Here is an 18,716-nt window from a genome sequence, read left to right as displayed (position 1 = left end):
ATTAATGTGCAATAAGTTGTATACTTACGCTCCTATATAATAATCAATATTTTTATATTGACAATGAAGAATTACAGTATTACCTAACTGACTCTGCAGCTCCTTTTAGCTCTTTAGAGCTTCATCGTTTTTTAGCTCTGTATTTCGTTTTTGATTCACTCTCACAGCTCTCATCAGCGTTTTCGGCCGCAGCAGGCAGCTATTTTCAGCAAAAAGCTCTAAAAAATCCCTGTACACTACTAAAATATTGACTTAGGGTGTTTTCACACCTGTAGTTTGTTTGTTCTGGTCCAGGTCAGGGACCAAATTGTTATCATGTTGCATATTACGTCGAGTTTGGTTTGCGTTCACACGGCGACATTTACAGGTGGACCAAAATTTTGGTGCACAAAGAAACTGCTCTATAATTGGTCCAAATTTCCATGCGGGAAAACTCCTGAAAGTAAACAAAGAAGAGCAGACTTCCAGGACGCAACACTCTCCCATTTCACAATGGAGGAACAACTGACCTTGACTTGACCTTGGCCCTGGTCATCTTTTTTTTTTACCTCGTAGCAATTTTTCAGTCAAGGCAAACGATACAGTTTGAAAATGAGGCGCGGCTGTGAATGTATTAATGCACTGGAGTCGCCGAAGGCGCATATCAAGACAGTTCAGGAGGAGGTGTGATTTAAACCTTCTAAACTGTGACATGCTCATCGGCCGAAAATATTAAGATCCATATATAAGATCCATCAGGTGTGCCCATGGTCTTCAACACAGCCTGACGTTACACCTGTTTAGTACTGATGTGAATTGCGAGGGCAAGCGTAGACTCTTTTGTAGTAATGTTGTTGTTGTTGCACAGCGCAGCTTGCTACCGGAACTGGTTTAATCCAAAAAGGCGCAATGCTTTCTCCAGTTGGACCGGATTGAGGTCGGATCATGTTCTCACCACAAACGTAACGAAGCGTACTGTACCGAACCGAGACCACCCCTTCAAGGAGGACTCGGCTCGGTTGTTTTGGTGCGCACCCGAGTGCGATTGCTGTGTTCACACCAGCCCAAACAAACCGCACCAAGAGGGTTGACGCTCCAGGGTTCGCTTCAACCAAATTAAACAAGGCAGAACCCTTACATTCATCAGGTGGCAAAAACATGACTCCAAATGACTGATAATGTTGCTCTGTGACTGCTGGATGTATAAACAGGCAACTGTTTGCTTTAATGTTCGCCATATCAACTTAAAAGGTGATAACATGTGGCCAAAAAAATCATTAATTGCAGGTTGTAAGTTAATCAGACTTGTTTTTAACTACATTCATGGTGTGTCAAACTGTGTGTGTTGCACAGTAGAGATAGTGGAGTGTGATTTTGCACGTTGGTGGGTGGGTGGGTGAGTGGGTGGGTGAGTGGAGGTCAGTGTTTAAATGTGCTATAAGTATTTAATCCTCTTTGCCAACCATGGAGGTTCAGTGTAATTTGATTTAATCCTGCGAGTGTCTGTGTGTGTTTTCTGTCTAGAACCGCTTTGGCACGTCCCAGCGCCGTCGTCTCGGGGACCGGGCGGTGGAGGGGGGCAGAGGAGACCAACCAGACAGGATGTCCCGGGGAAAGACTCTCCAAACAGACACTCGAAGGTCAGACTCGTCATCTCCCCGTCTCATTTGTTTCTCTTATTTGCTTCAGAGTGTTTCTAAATGTTGCCTTCTTATCCTCTGCAGGGCGAGACTCAGTACTCCAGCCACTCCAGCAGTAACACTCTGTCCAGTAACGCCTCCAGCAGCCACAGCGACGAGCGCTGGTTCGACGGAGGAGCTGGAGGAGAGCGAGGAGGCGGGGGCTGCCTCGGCGACCCGGCCGACCCCGACCCCGACCTCAACAAGGGGGGGTCTAACGACAGCGGCATCGACGCCTCGACCCACTACAACAACGCTCGCCACGCAAACATGTCCAACAGCCAGTCCCACAAGCCCATGCACTGCTTTGTGACCTACAGCGGCGTCCAGGAGCTGTCCGTGGGAAGGAGCAGTGGGAGTGGCAGCAGCGGAGAAGCGAGGAGACGAGAGTCTTCGCCCATCATACCAGCCGCAGCCAATCAGAACAAAGGGTACCGGACTAGGACATTCCCGCCTCCTGGCTCCAGCACTGAGAAAATGGATGCTTTCAAACCCAGGTAAGAGACCGACTCACTGATGAGATGCATCTTTTATGGCCTTTTTATGAACATTAACCTCAATGAATGACACGGCAGATATGCGCCGGCTTTTATTGTATGGAGAGAGTGCTGCGTTCATAAATCTTGCAGTTTAATGCTGCTTAGCTTAATGGAGAATGTGTGTACTTCGCAAAGACTTTGAACAAGTTTTGAGGAATCTTTAGTGAATGATGCACAAAGCAGCCGTTATGTACCACCAGATTGTTTTTAAACAATAGTATGACATGAAAATCTATCATTAAAGGGTATATTAAGGATCAAAGCAGCCTAATCCTTGTGAAACATACAGATCATCATGTGATCTCTTCTGCTGGTGCTCCTACCACCCCCACATCATAAATGCATGCAGGCTTAAAACACACAAACATACACTAGCTTCGACCGCTCTGTGTTGGATTAAGACAATCTGTGTTTAGCCGCGAGTGCCATCGACTGTGTGTGCCTGGGATGTGTTGGACCATCAACATAATATACACATGAAACTAAAGGCTTTAGGACACAGATGAATCATCACAGGTATTGTGCAGATACTGTTGTAAATAATACGCTTTGTTTTGGTCAGAGGATTACAATAGGTGTTATTGGGTGATGGATGATGGTAGTTGTAGTTCAGAACTCTTCTGCTGTTTATGATGTTGTATCAGCAGTCAGTAGCATAGTATCAGACATCACTACCTTGACTTTAATTGCATGCTCTCTTCATTGCCTGATCAATGAAGAGGAGGAAAGTAAGATGTATGCGACAAGAATAAATTATGCATGGATATGCATGAATATATTCATGTGGAAAGACAACACATACAAAGAGCAGTAAACAAAACTCAATTTACCCACAAATATCTGTGTTCTGATAATGTATTTTTGGTGGACTTAACATGCAAGTATGCTCATTCGATTTCTTGTTGAGCGTTTGATGAAGAGATCAGTACCACTCTCATATTTGCTTCTGCCCGCATATGGTTAGCTTAGCTTAGCATAAAGACTGGAAACAGAGGGGAAACAGTTAGCCTGGCTCTGTACAAATGTAACAAAGATTCCCCTACAGCACCGATGCACTTTAGGGGTGATGGTTGGCTGATATTTGCATATTCTCCAAAATGTTGAACTATTCCTTTTAAGTGTCAAAATGCTAAAACTCATTGCTGGTCTTTTTAAATCACCCTGCAAAGAGGCAAATAATGAAACCATATAATGTAAGATGAATTATTTGAGCACAGAAATTGTTCATCTTTTGTTCTTTAGGAGAAAATGATTTTCTCTGGACTTTCCTTCCTGTAATTTGAATATCTTTTAGATTAAATCAATGTACTTGCATCATCTATCAGCTATTCGTGACATAGTCTGCTGTGATAATATGACAATAAATATGAATCTTTTCCCGCGAAAAGGAGGGTAGACAAGCAGACGTTGCCCTTCTCCTAACAAATATTGAGTGAACTCATTATACTTTAGTTGCCTCGTTTCTATGAACTGCCTTCAACAGTTCATAGAAACGGAAAAGGCTTTCCTTCTTGTATTACATTTGGTACGCGTGGCCAATCGTATGTGACTTTTACAGATCTTCCATCAAATGATTAATTAATCATGTGTATATCTGTGTTCTCTCAGGGCCTACACACCGCAGGGTTACAAGACTCCGACAACTGAGAAAGCCCGGCCCGTCCGAGCTGCTACGACAACGCCAACTTCGGCTCATTTAAGCTCCATCCCTCTGTCCAGCTCCGCCCCCAAGGCCTTTTACGGGAAGAGCAGACCAACCGGCTGGCAGAACGACGACAACAACAGCCCGTCACCTTCAAACGCAACCACGCCATCCAGTTCTGACAGCAGCAACAGCAAGAAGTAAGTTAGTGACTAAGCGCTTCAAATGAGCAGCTTTGATTTAGAAACATCATCTTCACTAACTGAGTCGGGGTAGTTTTCACGTTTCTGACCCTATTTAGTTTTTGGTCTCCACATTCTGGTACTGGAACATAATGAGTTTACCAAGTGAGCACACTTCAAAAGAGCATCTAAAACTCTCCACTGACTTAATTCTACCTCATTGACCTGCAGTTTAAACCATGACATTGTGTCTTTAGTGTGAAGCACAGCCTAAAATCATTATGATAAATCTTTTAAAGGGAGTGAATTTGCTAGTTCTTCCTTAGCAATGCAAAGAAAAGTCCACAAGTCGTGACCCAGAGGTTATACTGTTCTAAAACATGCTCAGCTCATTTCAGTTATAGTTGAGTAAGTAATTGTAAACATGGAACAGGTTACATTAATAGAAAACTCTCACTGACTACTTCTTTGATTTCGGGTTGGTGCGTCTGGGCCTTAAAAGCAGCTACTAAAACACGGACCTGTAAATGGGCTGGAAGTGTAAATGGTTTGGGTCAGTGTGGGGAAAAGATACATACTATCCTTTTGTGTTTTGGTGCTCATGTCTCGTGTCTCCAGGCAGGTGGATACGAACTCAAAGAACGTGTTTGGACAACCACGGCTCCGAGCCTCACTGAGGGACCTGCGTTCTCCACGACGGACATACAAAAGCACTATCGAAGACGACCTGAAGAAACTGATCATCATGGACAACCCGGGAGAGATGCCACAGAGAGATCCAGTGAGGAACACTTGACACTGGACCATTAATATCAGTCAACAGTCTTACTTTGACGAAACCGCTCTCTGATCTCTGTCACTTTTCTCCCTGTAGTCTCCCAGGCGAACCTTGCAGCGCACCTTTTCAGATGAGTCGCTGTGCAGCGGGCGCAGAGAGGCCAGCTTCGCCAACTCTGAGAACCCGACGACACCCACTGACTTACTGTTCACCTGCACGCTGCCCATACGCAGACACGGCGTCTCCAACCACCTGCAGAGCAAGAAGGGTGAGTTCAAACTGCAACAACTGTTGTCATTTTGCTTAGAGGCAAGTGGACAAAACTTACACTCTGTTAAATCTCATTCTGTGGGGATACAAGGAGCTCAGTGGTGAAAGCAATCCTATTATGATTGTTGCTTTCATAACTTCTACAACCTTGTAGTATGCGGATGTCCTTGTTTCATGCAGAGGTTTGTTGACTCACTGCAGCTGTTCTTCTCTCCTGTCCCTCAGTGCCTCTGTCTGCCTCAGAGCTGTCTCTCACTGAAGTTAGAGACAAAGTCCCCCCTCTGAGGAGGCTCGATCCCGGGCTGATGCCTCTTCCTGACACGGCATGTGGACTCGAGTGGTCCAGCCTGGTCAGCGCTGCTAAAGCCTACGAAGGTGAGGCTGGAGACACTTCAGGATTAGGTTTGTTCAACTCAGTGTGAAACTCTAAATGTAATATGTGGATGTTTTTTTTATGCCTCTGCGCCACCTACAACCATGGCCGGATGCATTATATTTTCAATTACCACCGTACTCCGTCTGGTCCATTCTTGTGTACGCGATATCTCAGGAACGCCTGGAGATAATTTCTTCAAATTTCGCACAAATGTCCACTTCTGGTGGTCAAAGGCACAACACATTTTTGGCCATAACTGAAGAATTAAGATGCTAATTATGACAAATTGGCTGAATGTTACATACACAACTGCTTTCATTAACCACCTTTTTTAATCATTTTCAGATTTATGTATGGTTTTATTGGTCAATTTAATGCTAAACAAAATCTAAATATCCCCAAAAATATAACCGCTCTGCTGTAACAATGAATTAGCAAGATAAAAAAGTAGTATTCATTAAATATGATTAACAATCCCTGGCGGATGTGAGACGTATTGTCTGGATGTTGATCGGTTTCACTCTGCTCTCTTCTGTCACACGACACTCCTGAGAAAGAAGGACCGATCTCTGCGTTAATCTACACCTCGTACACGATCGCCTGCTCTGCTTCCCAGCCTCTGTTTCTTTTCTGGGTCTCTCTCCCGTCCCTCATGTCCTCTGAAGCCACAAAGACGATCACAGCAGCGCTGATAAAACACACTAGACTCTCACCAACACTTGATCCACAACCTCACCTGCTGCCAGGTCCTCCTGTGCTGAGGTGTGATTGTGTCTTGAATCCCGAAGGACACTTTGGGTAAAAAGACTAACTTACGCAGCTTTTTAGAAAGTGTAATTATGTGTCTCTGTTGCAGCACAAAGAGCGGTTTCCCTCTTCTCACTGACTGAGCCGCAGGTTGGAGGTCCAGACATGAGACCGGTCGTCAGTCCGGTCCAGTTTCAGACTCCTCAGACACCACGGACCACACCAACCTTCATTGGGTAGGTCAATCTCACTGTTGACCTACAACTGCCACCTTGAAGTCATTTACTTAACTGTTTACCAAGCTTGTTTACTAATCACAAGAGCAAACAGTTGGTTGTTTGAATTGTTGTACCAGTTGCTGTGTCTATTTTTCTCCCAGGGGGCAGCTCTCAATATATAATTGAACCTGAAGAGCTTCCGTTCAAACAGTCTTTGTCAGTGTGACATAGAACAAACAGTGACACATTATACAGACAAAGGTGTAACATGAAATGTACAGACATTATCATAAGATGTATGAAACCAATGTTATGTTTTTGGTTGTTTTTGTTAATGGGAGTATTGTAAGTGTGTGCATGTATAAACGTGTGTCTTATATTCATATGTGAATAACTGTAACCAGAGGCATGTGCAGGCATGTCTGAGGAGGAGGAGAGAGATAGAGTAGATAAATGGTAATTGTAATAATATTGATAAGTAAGCTCAATAACTACATATAGAAATAATAATAATGATAATGATGGGTGTCATTGCCTTGGGCAAGTTCAAGCAGTCTTTCACAAGAATGAACGCACCCACACAAACACCAGTAAAACCTGTCCTCCCCAACCACATACGTGACCTGTGCAGCAGTGGGTGTGTATTTTTTGGCTCTATGCAAAATAACATGTGCTGTGTGTGTGTGTGTGTGTGTGTTTACAGAGACGAGGTGCCCAACGAGTTGTCTGGTCGGCTCAACCATCTGGAAGTGATGTTAAAACAGCTCAACAACGATCTGGAGAGAGTGAGTGTCTTTTGTTTTTCCCAGTTTTCCTTTGTTAAACAGTCTAAAGTAGAAAGTCCTGAGCAAACTGTTAACCCAGAACGTGATAGCCGCTGGCCACCAGCCCGCTGTGAACCCCAAAGCTAGGCACCGAAGTTTGCTGATATGAATAAACAATTCCACGAATTGTGTTCTCGTTTCTGCCACTAATCCAAAAAACAAACCATCATAACGAGTTTTGAGAGAATCTGCACTTGCAACTCAATAACCAGATGTGTGTCTCAGTAAACTGACATTGAATTGTGAGACTGAATGTGGAAGCACAGAGTTGAACTTTCAGTGAGGATCAAATACAGTTTCAGAATTCAATGTAATAACATTACATTCAGTTTCAAGTTTATTGGACTTCCAAACTAATAAATTAAATTTCAAATTATACTATTCAGATTCACTTTTTCAATGGAATTATTCAAATTAAACAAACAAATGAATGAAACATCTGACTTCAACACTCTACATCCTGATGAAGCAGTACAAAAATACACACACAGGGATATTTACCTTCTGCATGTTAGGGCATGGTTACATATGCGCGAATGCAGGCAAGTGATCATCGCCTGCCGAGGAGATATTTGCGCTGAAAGTTCACCAAAGTTGAACTCTACCTGAATGTGAAGATGTGAATTCGCTTCGTCACTGGAAGTCTCCCCCCCCCACTTTGTTTGCATAGAGAAGTGAACGGAAGTTAATTTCGTGCATGTTTGACCGTGCATATCCACCAAAATAAGGGACATAATTACTCTACTACTTGAAGCTGCAGTGGATAGAAATCAAGCAAATATGATTTTAAAAAGTTATTTTATAAAACGATAACTATATCCTGACAGTAGTGCATGAGACAGGTAATCTGAAAAAAAGATCATGTGCCTCTTTGTCCTCTGGTGCTCCTAATGACATCTGCAAGATTTCACAAACTGGAGGAAAACAACTAATCAGAGCTGATCTGGAGCCTTGCCATCTCTGAGCAGCTGTCAATCACTTGCAAACTCCGATCAAACGGTCAAACTAGGCAGCGCTGATCAGATATGAATCAATATTCTGTTACTATAATGCCTATTTCTCGCCTCAAATGTGGTCAGAAACATCTTGTAGTGTACTGTTAAGCTGTAAAATGAGAAAGATTGTGACCCGGCAGCCATGTTTAGATCAGTTGAGGAAGTACCAAGCATCGCGTTGGTCTCTATGATTGATTATGTGTGTGTAAGCATACATGTAACATAGCGTAGAGCTGGAGCCGGGCGGTGCCACCTCACATTTTTCATATGTAAACGGCTAACAATTAAAATTATATATATTAATGATGCATTTAAATAATAAAGTTTCTCTACTGTCCCCAAATTGTCCCAGACACTGTGTCTTTTGTGTCCCAGGTGCTATTTTTATTGTCCCCGGGACATCCTTAATTTCGAGCGCCGCACACTTAAATGAAAAGTCATCGTTTCTCTTCTCTCCTCATCTCGCTGTCTCTCTTCCACCAGGAGAAGAAGGATAAAGTCGTCCTGCTGGCAGAGATGGCCAACCTGAGGGAGAACAACCAGCGCTTGCAGGTGGAGAGCCTCACAGCCAGCGAGCAGCTGCGCAAGTTCAGCAGGTTTTTTACCAACACCGACAAGACAGACGATGAGCACGAGGCTCCCTCCTTAACACATGAAACTGACTCAAAGAGGGAGTGATGCCTGCAGAAGAAGGAGAAGAGATTCAGGCCACAGAAGGGAGGGCGACGGTGAGAGTGCCCCATGATTCCTTGCACACACAGTGGCGGCGGCGGCAGAGGTCACAATGATGTCACCTCGCTCAGCTTCCACTGGACTGCCTTAAACTGTAGAGACGATTGATTTTTAAAATGCAACACTCCCAGAAAGTCTCAGCCAGCCTGCGCGCAGACGGAGCGGAGATCCTCGCTCTCTATTCTCTGAGCCTGTTTATTTTTATAAACTGAAGTCTTATATACTTGTCATATATATATATATATATAAATACATATGCTACTATGCCAGAGGAGCGAGTAGGAGAGGAAACTGTTTTAGAGAACACTACATCACCTGGAGAGGCCTAATACTGTTCCTGCAGCGAATCAGCCAAAAAAAAAAAAAAAAAAAAGACTCATTACAGACGGCATCTCCCAGAATGCACTAGAAGTAATGGAAACTCTACAGACGTGGTACTGTAGATAGATGCCTGTGTGGTACAATTCTCCTGTATCAATATTACCTATATTGTACTGATATTGTCGTACTAAAGAGGTGCGTGCGTATGTGTGTGTAACTGATGGTACGGCATTATGGCACAGTTTGTGCTCAAGACTAGATGCATTATTATGACCCGTTGGTGTGAATGTGACGGTCTGTTATAGGACGTTTTGAGTGATGAACAAACTAGTTTACTGTAATATGAAAACTGGTGGGCCACAATTATTTTTTCTTTCCTCCGTTTACATGGATGAACCTGTGGCCCTTTTTAGATGTGAAACAAGCCATCTCAGCATGTCGAGCGAGTGTAAATGATGTCATGAAGCTCAGCGATATTAACAGTATCATATCTCTTAATGTAGTGCGTTGTTTTGAATTTTCACTATGTTCAGCAGTGCCGCATCATCTCAGATCTAAATGTACTGGATAATTATTTTAACCTTGAGTCGTTATCACAGCACGTTTTCGAAATGATCTTTTTTTTTCTAATATTTAAAGCAGTAGTTTGACATTTTGTATTCGCATTGTGGCGGACACTTTCTGTTAAATATACAACCTGCAAATAGTTATTAGCTTGGCATGAAGACGGGATACATGCAGGTGAGGATCCTCCCTGCCAGCCGGGCTCGGCACAAAGATAACAAAATCCTGTTACACCAGATTCCAGCTGGCCTCTGCAAACATCTTTCGTTTTCGTTTTTTAATCACATCTTACACACTTGGTCTTAATCACACCAGCCGCAACGCCAAATCGGGCCACGGGCGTTAAGAAGGCCAACGGCCCCTTACCCACTTCTTACCCCACTACTTCTGGTAGCCCTTGCTTGGACTACACACCAGAGTTATTATAGGAAACTAAAACAAAAATAAGCAGTGAAAAATATTTGTAGTAAACTGAACCTAAATATAAACTAAATTCTTTAAGAAAAAATAAAAATAAACTAAACTATAAATATTAAAATACAAATGATGCCGCAATTTCTTCACTAAAGCAGAGCGAAGATTAAACATTAAACATCATGGCTGTTCCTACACCAACATGTATTTTGTATGTACTGTACATATAGCTACATACTTCTAAGACATTATATCTGGCCCTTACAAAAACAAAAACTACTGTAAAACTAATATATAAAAACTGCGTTGACAAAATCTGTCATCAGACATAAACATCTGGCAAAATACTCCAAACCTCCTCTGCGGTAGTTCCCGCTCCAGTAGGTGTCTCCAGGACCACATTTTGCAGCGATGACACACACACAGACTCAATAAGGTGAAACCAATACCAGCACCGCTGTTGTGGCTGGTAAATAGTGAGAATTAGAGCTGCTGGTAGACGAGACTAGCCGTTTCCAGTCTTTATGCTAAGCTGTTGGCTGTATCTTCATATAACATGAGGGTGGTGTCAATCTTGTCATCTAACCCTCCACTAGAAAGTGAGTAATGTTATTACCCAAAATGTCAAACTATTTATCTTCTTTGCATACTAATCAAAATGAAGCTGCCACCAGTCGGTATCGTGTGCTTATAGAAAACATTTACTGTACCTGAAACTCACTCGACAACACTGAAGCTCCTTCATATCAGAACCAGTCTGTCTGTTTGTGTGTCTGTGTGTGAGAGAGAGAGGATTCGTCCCTGTGTTCTGTGATAACCCAAATGAACACAAAAGACACTATTTATACTGCTAGCTTGCTTACCGATATTGTCTACTATATCTATTTTTCATACAGAAATAATGTGTGGGGTTCTTTTGGACGCTGGTACTGAACGGACGGTTACGTCCCTGCAGAGGATGACTCTTAATCTTCCTGTGTCAGTTTAGATATCGCTGATAAAAATCTCCTGCTCGGCTCTGCAGGACTTCTCTCTCATCAGGAGGTTTCTTCTTCTTCTTCTTCCCTGGTCTGACTGGAACTGTTGAACTTTAAATCCTAACTCACTCAGGTTCCTCAAGATGCTGTTAAATGACACTAAACCGTCAGTTCGGAGTGGGCGATGTGACGCAGTGAAGCCTGAGACGACCTGCCATCAGCATGCACTTCACATCTGACCGTTTTATGGCAATATTGAATTTTTGGGATTAATTTGATTTCCAGGATTAGACAGTTTCTCAACTGATTTTCTATAAAGTCGACTATATTGATATCTACACATAAAATGACATGTTAACCACATCGCCCACTCCTACTATCAAAAGTACTTTTCTTTCACAGACACAAGAGGGAACAAGTGTTGTAGTCTGACTCCGAGCTGGACAGAAAACTGCCATTTCCTCCTGCTTTCATGTTCCCACCTCCTTTATTCCTCTGCAGCCAGTTATACAGTTTCCAGCTGGGTTGTGTAACTTTGATACCAGTAACATTTATACCTATTTGGACCTTTCCTGTTTGGACATTTTTAGTTCAACACTCCTCCTTCCTAGGAAATCCTTCATTCATGCAGCTTCACAGGTGATTTCAGTATCTAAGTCTCATTAGTTTGCTTATGTAAAAGGGGCAAGGTTTCTTTTTTTTATCAAGTTTCTTAATGTTATGTATAATTTTAAGCTATTTAAAGCATACACAACGATACCTGTTGAACAAATCAATAATGCATTATGGTTAATGGTAATATTGTATAACTAGGTTTTTGTTTTTTTTAGATGTTAAATATTTTGATAATTTATTTTTTAACACATTCCCACTGTTGCAGACAATAGTGAAGATGCGAGGGTACTGTGTTTTTATTTGTGTATGCCGTTTTACTTCTGATCTCTGTACAAAACTGATTTGTATGATTCCTCGTTTTCTATTTTTCCCGGCGTCGTTTCCCCCATTTGTGCGTCGGTGCTTTCTGCACGTGGCGGGGTGTACGTGACGCACAGACTTAAACGTTTTGGTTGGACATTGTTTTCTTTGGGTTGTAATAATAACTTGTACATTTAAAAGTGTAAATTATGTTTTCATTATTTTATAAAAAATATATTAAAAATAATTATCAGAACACGGGTTTGATTTTCACTCTTTTTGAAACGTGGAAGACAATGTTCACTCTGAAGATATAGAAATGAGAATAAACTGGGTTTATCGTTATTAGCAATCTGAAAAATTCACATTTTTGGTGATTTGTTCAGTACGAAACACCAGAAAATGCATTTATTTATAGAGCCAAACAAACATTTGACATCTTCAAATGTATTTTTTTCATCGACCAAATATTAAAAACCCCCAAAATATTCAGTTTATTGTTACTCTAAGACCACGAAAAGCTGTGTTTGGCACTTTGTCTTGATTAATCAGTTAATATTGTAGATTTTCTGTGATCGCTTCAACAGAGAGGGAAAAAGTTATTACTGGAACTCTTATTTTTTTTGACTCATTTTCAACTAATATCAAGTACAAAGGTGAAATATTTTGGTGCTCTTGGTCTTAAATTATTGTAAAGAGAATATTGAGTTTTGGACAGACGAGACATTTCATTACATCTCCTTATTGTGAAGGGCGTTTTTCACTTTTAGTTTATGTTTAATAGACAAAACACTTGTGTGTTATTCATTGATATGCCATAATCACAAACACAACTTGCATGTAAAAGGTTTTATTTTCATTAACATTTCACATTAAATACATTTTATAGTAGTACTTGCTCGCATATATTTGACATGAGTGAGTTGACGTAACACTTTAATAAAATTATTTCTATACATTCTGACGAGGTCAATGCAAAAATAATCAAGTTTTTTTTAATACTTAAATAGGATTTAACAACATCAGGTTTATCAAGTCGCAGCAGGTGCATTCACACGACTGTTCAGCAGGAAACGCTGATTTGGGGAGCGGAGAGACGCGACACGTTTAAGATCCACACATGAGGCAATCGTCTCGGTTCTCCAGAGAACACACCATGGCGGCCATGTTGCGCTCTTTGATCTCCTCTGTGGCCTTGACCGGGTCCTGCGCCTCCTTCAGCTTCTCCTTGTTCAGGGTGAACTGGATGGGGTTAGCGGCGGGCTTCGTCCTCAGGTAGTACATCCCCGTCTTCAGGCCCTGTGGTGAGAGGAAGCATGTTTAACACATGTTGCATTCATTCATTCAGACTGTTCTTTTATATATCCAGGTGTGTCACTTACTTGTTTCCAGCCAAAGAAGTGCATGCTGGTCAGTTTGCCGTAGTTGGGCTCTGCGATGTGGATGTTCAGGGACTGGCTCTGGTCGATGTAGGCGCCGCGGTCGGCTGCCATCTTGAGTATAGTCTTCTGGGAGATTTCCCAAACGGTTTTATACAGCTGCTTCAGATCATCTGGAATCTCATTGATGTCCTGTTGAAACAAAACAGTTATTTACCGGTAAAGTCAGAACAGCCTCAACACTACTGCATAATTAATGCAATATTAAAAATGGTGATCATGATTTTGGCTTCCCACAATTAAATGATAATGATTGACATTTAACACGCTCTGCTCACTGGATATCAAATCAAGCGCTTCCTACACTAACAGCCAGCCATTAATGGAGCGATGCAGATGTTTTGGCTTCACTTTTGGGGGAGCTGTCATGCCGCTGTGCGCCCAATCCTGCAGCAACAGCCAAAACAGTTCCTGAATGTTGGGGCTTCAGTCCAGAAGAGTAAGAGTGTATATTAAAATGCACTGATATCAGGTGAAGAAGAACCCTCCTTTTAGGTCTTATTTTGATGCAAAGATTTGTTAACGGCAGGAATGTAGCCTAGCACAATGTGAAAGTGAAAGCAGTGCTCCGTTTGTCCCTAAAAATCAATGAATAATCGTGATCTCAATATTCATCTAAATAATCCTGATCATCATTTTGGCCATAATCGTGCAGCTCTACTCAATATTGGAGCTGAAACAGTCACGAGACAGATAATATATAATAAAGTGGCTACCTGAATGGACCCGTTGTGAGCGATCAGCTGGTTCTTCATCTCCTCGCTCCACAGCCCTCTCTCCGTCAGGTCTTTGAGCAGATGAGGGTTGACGATCTGAAACTCTCCGGAGAGGACCCTGCGGGTGTAGATGTTGCTGGTGTAGGCTTCGATGGACTCGTTGTTGCCCAGGATCTGGGCGGTGGAGGCCGTGGGCATCGGGGCCAGCAGCAGGCTGTTCCTCACGCCGTGGATGGCGATCTTCTCCTTCAGCAGCTTCCAGTCCAGCAGTTCGGTGGGCTTCTTCTCCCACATGTCGTACTGCAGGATGCCCTTGCTGACGGGAGAGCCTGCGTACGTCTCGTAGGGGCCGAGCTCGGCGGCCAGCTCGCAGCTCGCCTCCAAGGCGGCGTGGTAGATGGCCTCGAAGATTTGAATATTCAGCAGCTGAGCCTCTTTGCTTTCGAACGGGTAACGCATGAGGATGAAGGCATCCGCCAAACCTTGTACGCCGATTCCAATCGGCCTGTGGCGCTTGTTGGACTTTTCCGCTTCGGGCACTGGATAGTAGTTAATTTCGATGATCTTGTTCAAGTTCTTGACGATTACTTTGGTCACAGATGCCAGTTTTTTAAAGTCAAAAGTCCGCTCCGGGGTGACGTACATGTTGAGCGCAATTGAGGCCAGATTACACACCGCTACCTCATCGTGGCTGGTGTACTCGATGATTTCTGTGCAGAGGTTGCTGGACTTGATGGTGCCCAGATTCTGTTGGTTGCTCTTCCTGTTGCAGGCGTCTTTGTACAGCATGTATGGCGTGCCAGTTTCTGTCTGGGACTCGATAACGGCGTGCCACAACTGCTGAGCCTTCACCACGCGCTTGAACTTCCCCTGCTTCTCATAGGAGGTGTAGAGCTTTTCGAACTCCTCCCCCCAGCACTCGTCCAGCCCTGGGCACTCGTTGGGACACATCAGAGACCAGTCCTCGTTGCTCTCCACTCTCTTCATGAACAGGTCGGGGATCCACAGGCCGTAGAAAAGGTCCCTGGCTCTCTGCTCCTCCTTTCCGGTGTTCTTCTTTAGCTCCAGGAAGTCAAACACGTCGGCGTGCCAGGGCTCCAGGTACATGGCGAAGGCTCCTGGTCTCTTGTTGCCGCCCTGGTCGACGTAACGTGCCGTGTTGTTGTAAACTCTCAGCATGGGGACGACCCCGTTGGAGTTGCCGTTGGTGCCGGCGATGTAGCTCCCCGTTGTTCTGATGCAGCTTATCGCCACACCGATTCCCCCGGCTGATTTGGAGATGAGGGCGCATTGCTTCAGCGTGTCGTAAATGCCTTCGATGCTGTCGTCTTTCATGGCGAGCAGGAAGCAGCTGGACAGCTGTGGCCTGTTGGTTCCTGCGTTGAAGAGCGTGGGGGAGGCGTGGGTGAACCACTTCTCTGACAGCAGGTTGTACGTCTCAATGGCTGCGTCGATGTCCATCTTGTGGATCCCGACGGACACTCTCATGAGCATGTGCTGCGGTCGCTCGGCCACTTTGCCGTTGATCTTCAACAGGTAGGACCGCTCCAGAGTCTTGAAGCCGAAGAAGTTGTAGGAGAAATCTCTGTCGAAAATGATGGCCGAGTTGAGGCGGTCTTTGTTCTCGAGAACGATGTCGAGCGTCTCCTTGGAGATCATGGGCGAGTGGCGGTCATTTAAGGGGTTGATGTAGTTGTACAGGTCCTCCATCACGTCGCTGAACACCTTCTTCGTCTCTTTGTGCAGGTTTGAGACGGCGATCCGTGCAGCGAGTATGGCGTAGTCGGGGTGCTTAGTTGTGAGAGTGGCGGTGATCTCAGCAGCCAGCGTGTCGAGCTCCACGGTGGTGACGCCGCTGTACAAACCCTGGATCACCTTCATGGTGATCTGGGCCGGATCCACGAAGTCAGAGTTCAGTCCATAGCACAGCTTCTGGATGCGACAGGTGATTTTGTCGAACATGACGCGCTCTTGGCGTCCATCTGAAAAATAAACAAATAAAACACTTCCCAGTTAACAATCAACAGCCGGAAGTCAGTCAGCAAAATTATACAATCGATAAACAGTAAAGATGAAACTATTAGCTGCCTCAATGAGTATCATGATAAGTCCAGTCAGGTCCACGTCTGGGCTGTTAATGTCCAACAGGATGTTTCATCAGTTAACATCTTGTCGTGTCATTTTGTCAACATTAACTAAAATGCTAGAAAAAACAGACTAACGATTACAAAAAAGCGAATTATATAAAACATACTGTAAACAACGGTGAGTATATTGCACACAATGAATAGGATTGCACATTAAGGAGTCTGATGGCAACTCAAACTATGTTTTTTGGACCAGGGCCTCCATGTCCTCTCTGTGTGAGGACAGTGAACCTGACCGGCAGCACCAGAACCATGAAGCTACGAAGGATCACCTTAATGCTCTGGCCGTGCTCTCCGTGGAGAAGAAACTGGTCAGAGACGTTCCTGACTTTAAGAAGAAGGTCAGAGGTTTGCCACTCAGAAGGAGAGAAGAGCAAAACTCCTCTACAAATAAGCTGTCAAAAATAAGCAGGTTTTCTCACCACATGGATTTTACTTGCATAGTTGTCCTAACTCTCATTTGCTTAAATTGGTCATGGAGGCATCGCAATTCAATCAAGACCGTTAAATTAATTGTATTGTTCTTGTTAACTGTATTTAATGTAGTATTAATATCTGTGGATGTGTCTTTTGAGTAAGGTGAGAGAGTTTGAAGCAGAAGTGTTGCTGGAGTTTACCATCTCTACACCTCAGAGCACTTGAGTCCATGCTTATGTACATTCAGGTGTGAATAGCTTCAGGACTTAATTACACTTCATGTTTACTTGCCCTGATCTTTACCTCACTATTGGTTTACCAAACAAAGCGAGGTCAATAGGGGCATCACATTAAGTAAACATTTCTATTACATGTTAGATTGTTATATTACATTATTATTGTACTACATGTTTATTATTGTATAATAGTACATGCAGTGGTGGAAGTACTCAGATCTTGTACTTCAGTAAAAGTAGCAATACTACCATGTAGAAATACTGTTACAAATAAAGATCCTGCATTCAATCCTACAAAAAAAAGTAAAGTACCTCAAAATTGTACTTAAGTACAGTACTTGAGTAAATGTACTTAGTTACTTCCCACCACTGAGTACATGTTATACTGTTGTGATTTTTTAAGCATTATTTACTGCTCCTGTTGGAATAAAATAATTGATTATTTAACTGTAAAATAGTAATGTGTTTTTGATACCTTCATTTTTTAAATTATTAAATCATACCAGGATGTTTGCTGAAATTGATGGATGTGGCACAGACCTACCTAGAAACATTTCCACCAGCGACACTGACTGAGGATATAGTGACCGTTTTATAATACACACATATATACATACAAAAACATTTTTTATTTGCTCCATTTCTACCCACTACAGCTTTAACTTGCATACTTTATAATAAATATGTTTTAATAAAGCCATATTTATTATGTAGAATTTAAAAAAATAAACAAATCGTGACATTGTTTGTGAAGTCTGAGACAGGTGAAAGTATAATTCATAGAAAGACAAAGAGCCAACGCTTCCTTGCAGACAAAAGTGCATGACATAAGCAAGTTAACTAACCTAACTGAGTTCCTCATTGACACTCAGGTGGGCCTTTATGTAACTTTAATCTATTGGCGCCAACTATGACAAAGGCTCGTGGTAATAAAACATCTGCAGCAGAAAGGTTCCTCCTCAGAAACATTAAGAGTTTAGAGACTTTATTTCATTCTGGTGACTTTTAAAGTATGAAAATAACTAAATAATAAGTAACTACACTCCAAAAGCATTTTTTGTGTTAAATAAGCCTACTTTTAATTTTATTTTTTACTTCTCAGGAGAGAAAACGAGCAGCTCTCTTCTGCTGTGGACATTTGGTGTAGCTCTATTGTCATCCGGGTTGAAACAGTAGCGCTTATACACAATGTACAGTTCCAGAAACAGGTTCAGATTACGAAAAAATGTATGAAAATCGAGAGAAATGTGACCCCGGGAGGAAACCGGGAGAAGGCAATGAATAACGGGACTGGTAACGTTAAATCCACATTATTGAGAGGGAAACCACTGAAGCTAGCTGAGGCCTGACAAACAATAACAACAGAAAACAAACTCACCTCTCTTAATCACATGCATGTTGACAGAGTGTGATGTTAATCTTCCAGGAGAAAAACAGCAGCTGCCCGGCTACAGGTTTCTACTCTCCTCGGTGTCAGACTTTGCGGAGGATCAGGTACTAGGACTAGACTCAAGAGGAGAAACGCGCGAATGACTAAAAACCCCGCTAACATTGCATTTGTACGGAAGGAGGAACCGCTGTCAGCAGAGACGGACGGGGCGGTCTGACC

The 18,716-nt window shown here is 42.9% G+C and overlaps 2 protein-coding genes across 4 annotated transcripts in view; one reads left to right on the top strand and one right to left on the bottom strand.

Annotated features, from left to right (window-relative positions):
• Positions 1–9,341, top strand: part of sipa1l3 (signal-induced proliferation-associated 1 like 3) — a 71,794-nt gene extending 62,453 nt beyond the window's left edge. For 2 of the 3 annotated variants that reach the window (XM_074642137.1, XM_074642138.1), the window contains exons 16-24: positions 1,504–1,619; positions 1,704–2,155; positions 3,806–4,039; positions 4,640–4,802; positions 4,896–5,067; positions 5,295–5,471; positions 6,302–6,428; positions 7,114–7,195; positions 8,713–9,340. In XM_074642137.1, coding sequence (XP_074498238.1) covers positions 1,504–1,619; positions 1,704–2,155; positions 3,806–4,039; positions 4,640–4,802; positions 4,896–5,067; positions 5,295–5,471; positions 6,302–6,428; positions 7,114–7,195; positions 8,713–8,907 — 1,718 coding nt within the window. In that variant the 3' untranslated portion in view covers positions 8,908–9,340. Of the gene's footprint in view, positions 1–1,503; positions 1,620–1,703; positions 2,156–3,805; positions 4,040–4,639; positions 4,803–4,895; positions 5,068–5,294; positions 5,472–6,301; positions 6,429–7,113; positions 7,196–8,712 lie in introns of all 3 variants that reach the window. The other variant, XM_074642139.1, reaches the window with a different exon arrangement.
• A 3,645-nt stretch (positions 9,342–12,986) lies between these two features.
• Positions 12,987–18,637, bottom strand: LOC141771653 (ribonucleoside-diphosphate reductase large subunit-like). Its single transcript, XM_074642140.1, has 4 exons — positions 18,486–18,637; positions 14,308–16,289; positions 13,535–13,723; positions 12,987–13,451 (listed from the first exon to the last, which is right to left on the bottom strand). Exons 1-4 carry the CDS (start codon positions 18,502–18,504, stop codon positions 13,260–13,262), a joined length of 2,382 nt encoding a protein of 793 aa, XP_074498241.1. The 5' UTR covers positions 18,505–18,637; the 3' UTR covers positions 12,987–13,259.
• Between the last annotated feature and the right edge of the window lie 79 nt (positions 18,638–18,716).

The sequence above is a fragment of the Sebastes fasciatus genome, chromosome 7 (assembly GCF_043250625.1).
Source record: "Sebastes fasciatus isolate fSebFas1 chromosome 7, fSebFas1.pri, whole genome shotgun sequence".
Lineage (NCBI taxonomy): Eukaryota > Metazoa > Chordata > Actinopteri > Perciformes > Sebastidae > Sebastes > Sebastes fasciatus.
Note: the sequence above shows the minus strand (reverse complement) of the source record. Positions and strands in the feature narration are given on the sequence as shown.

What these genes read in the sequence shown, in the direction of transcription:
- LOC141771653 (XM_074642140.1), bottom strand. An exon ending in CTCACAACGGGTCCATTCAG is followed by an intron (nt 13,724 to 14,307) that starts GTAGCCACTTTA and finishes TTGTTTCAACAG; the next exon opens with GACATCAATGAGATTCCAGA. An exon ending in ACTTCTTTGGCTGGAAACAA is followed by an intron (nt 13,452 to 13,534) that starts GTAAGTGACACA and finishes CTCTCACCACAG; the next exon opens with GGCCTGAAGACGGGGATGTA.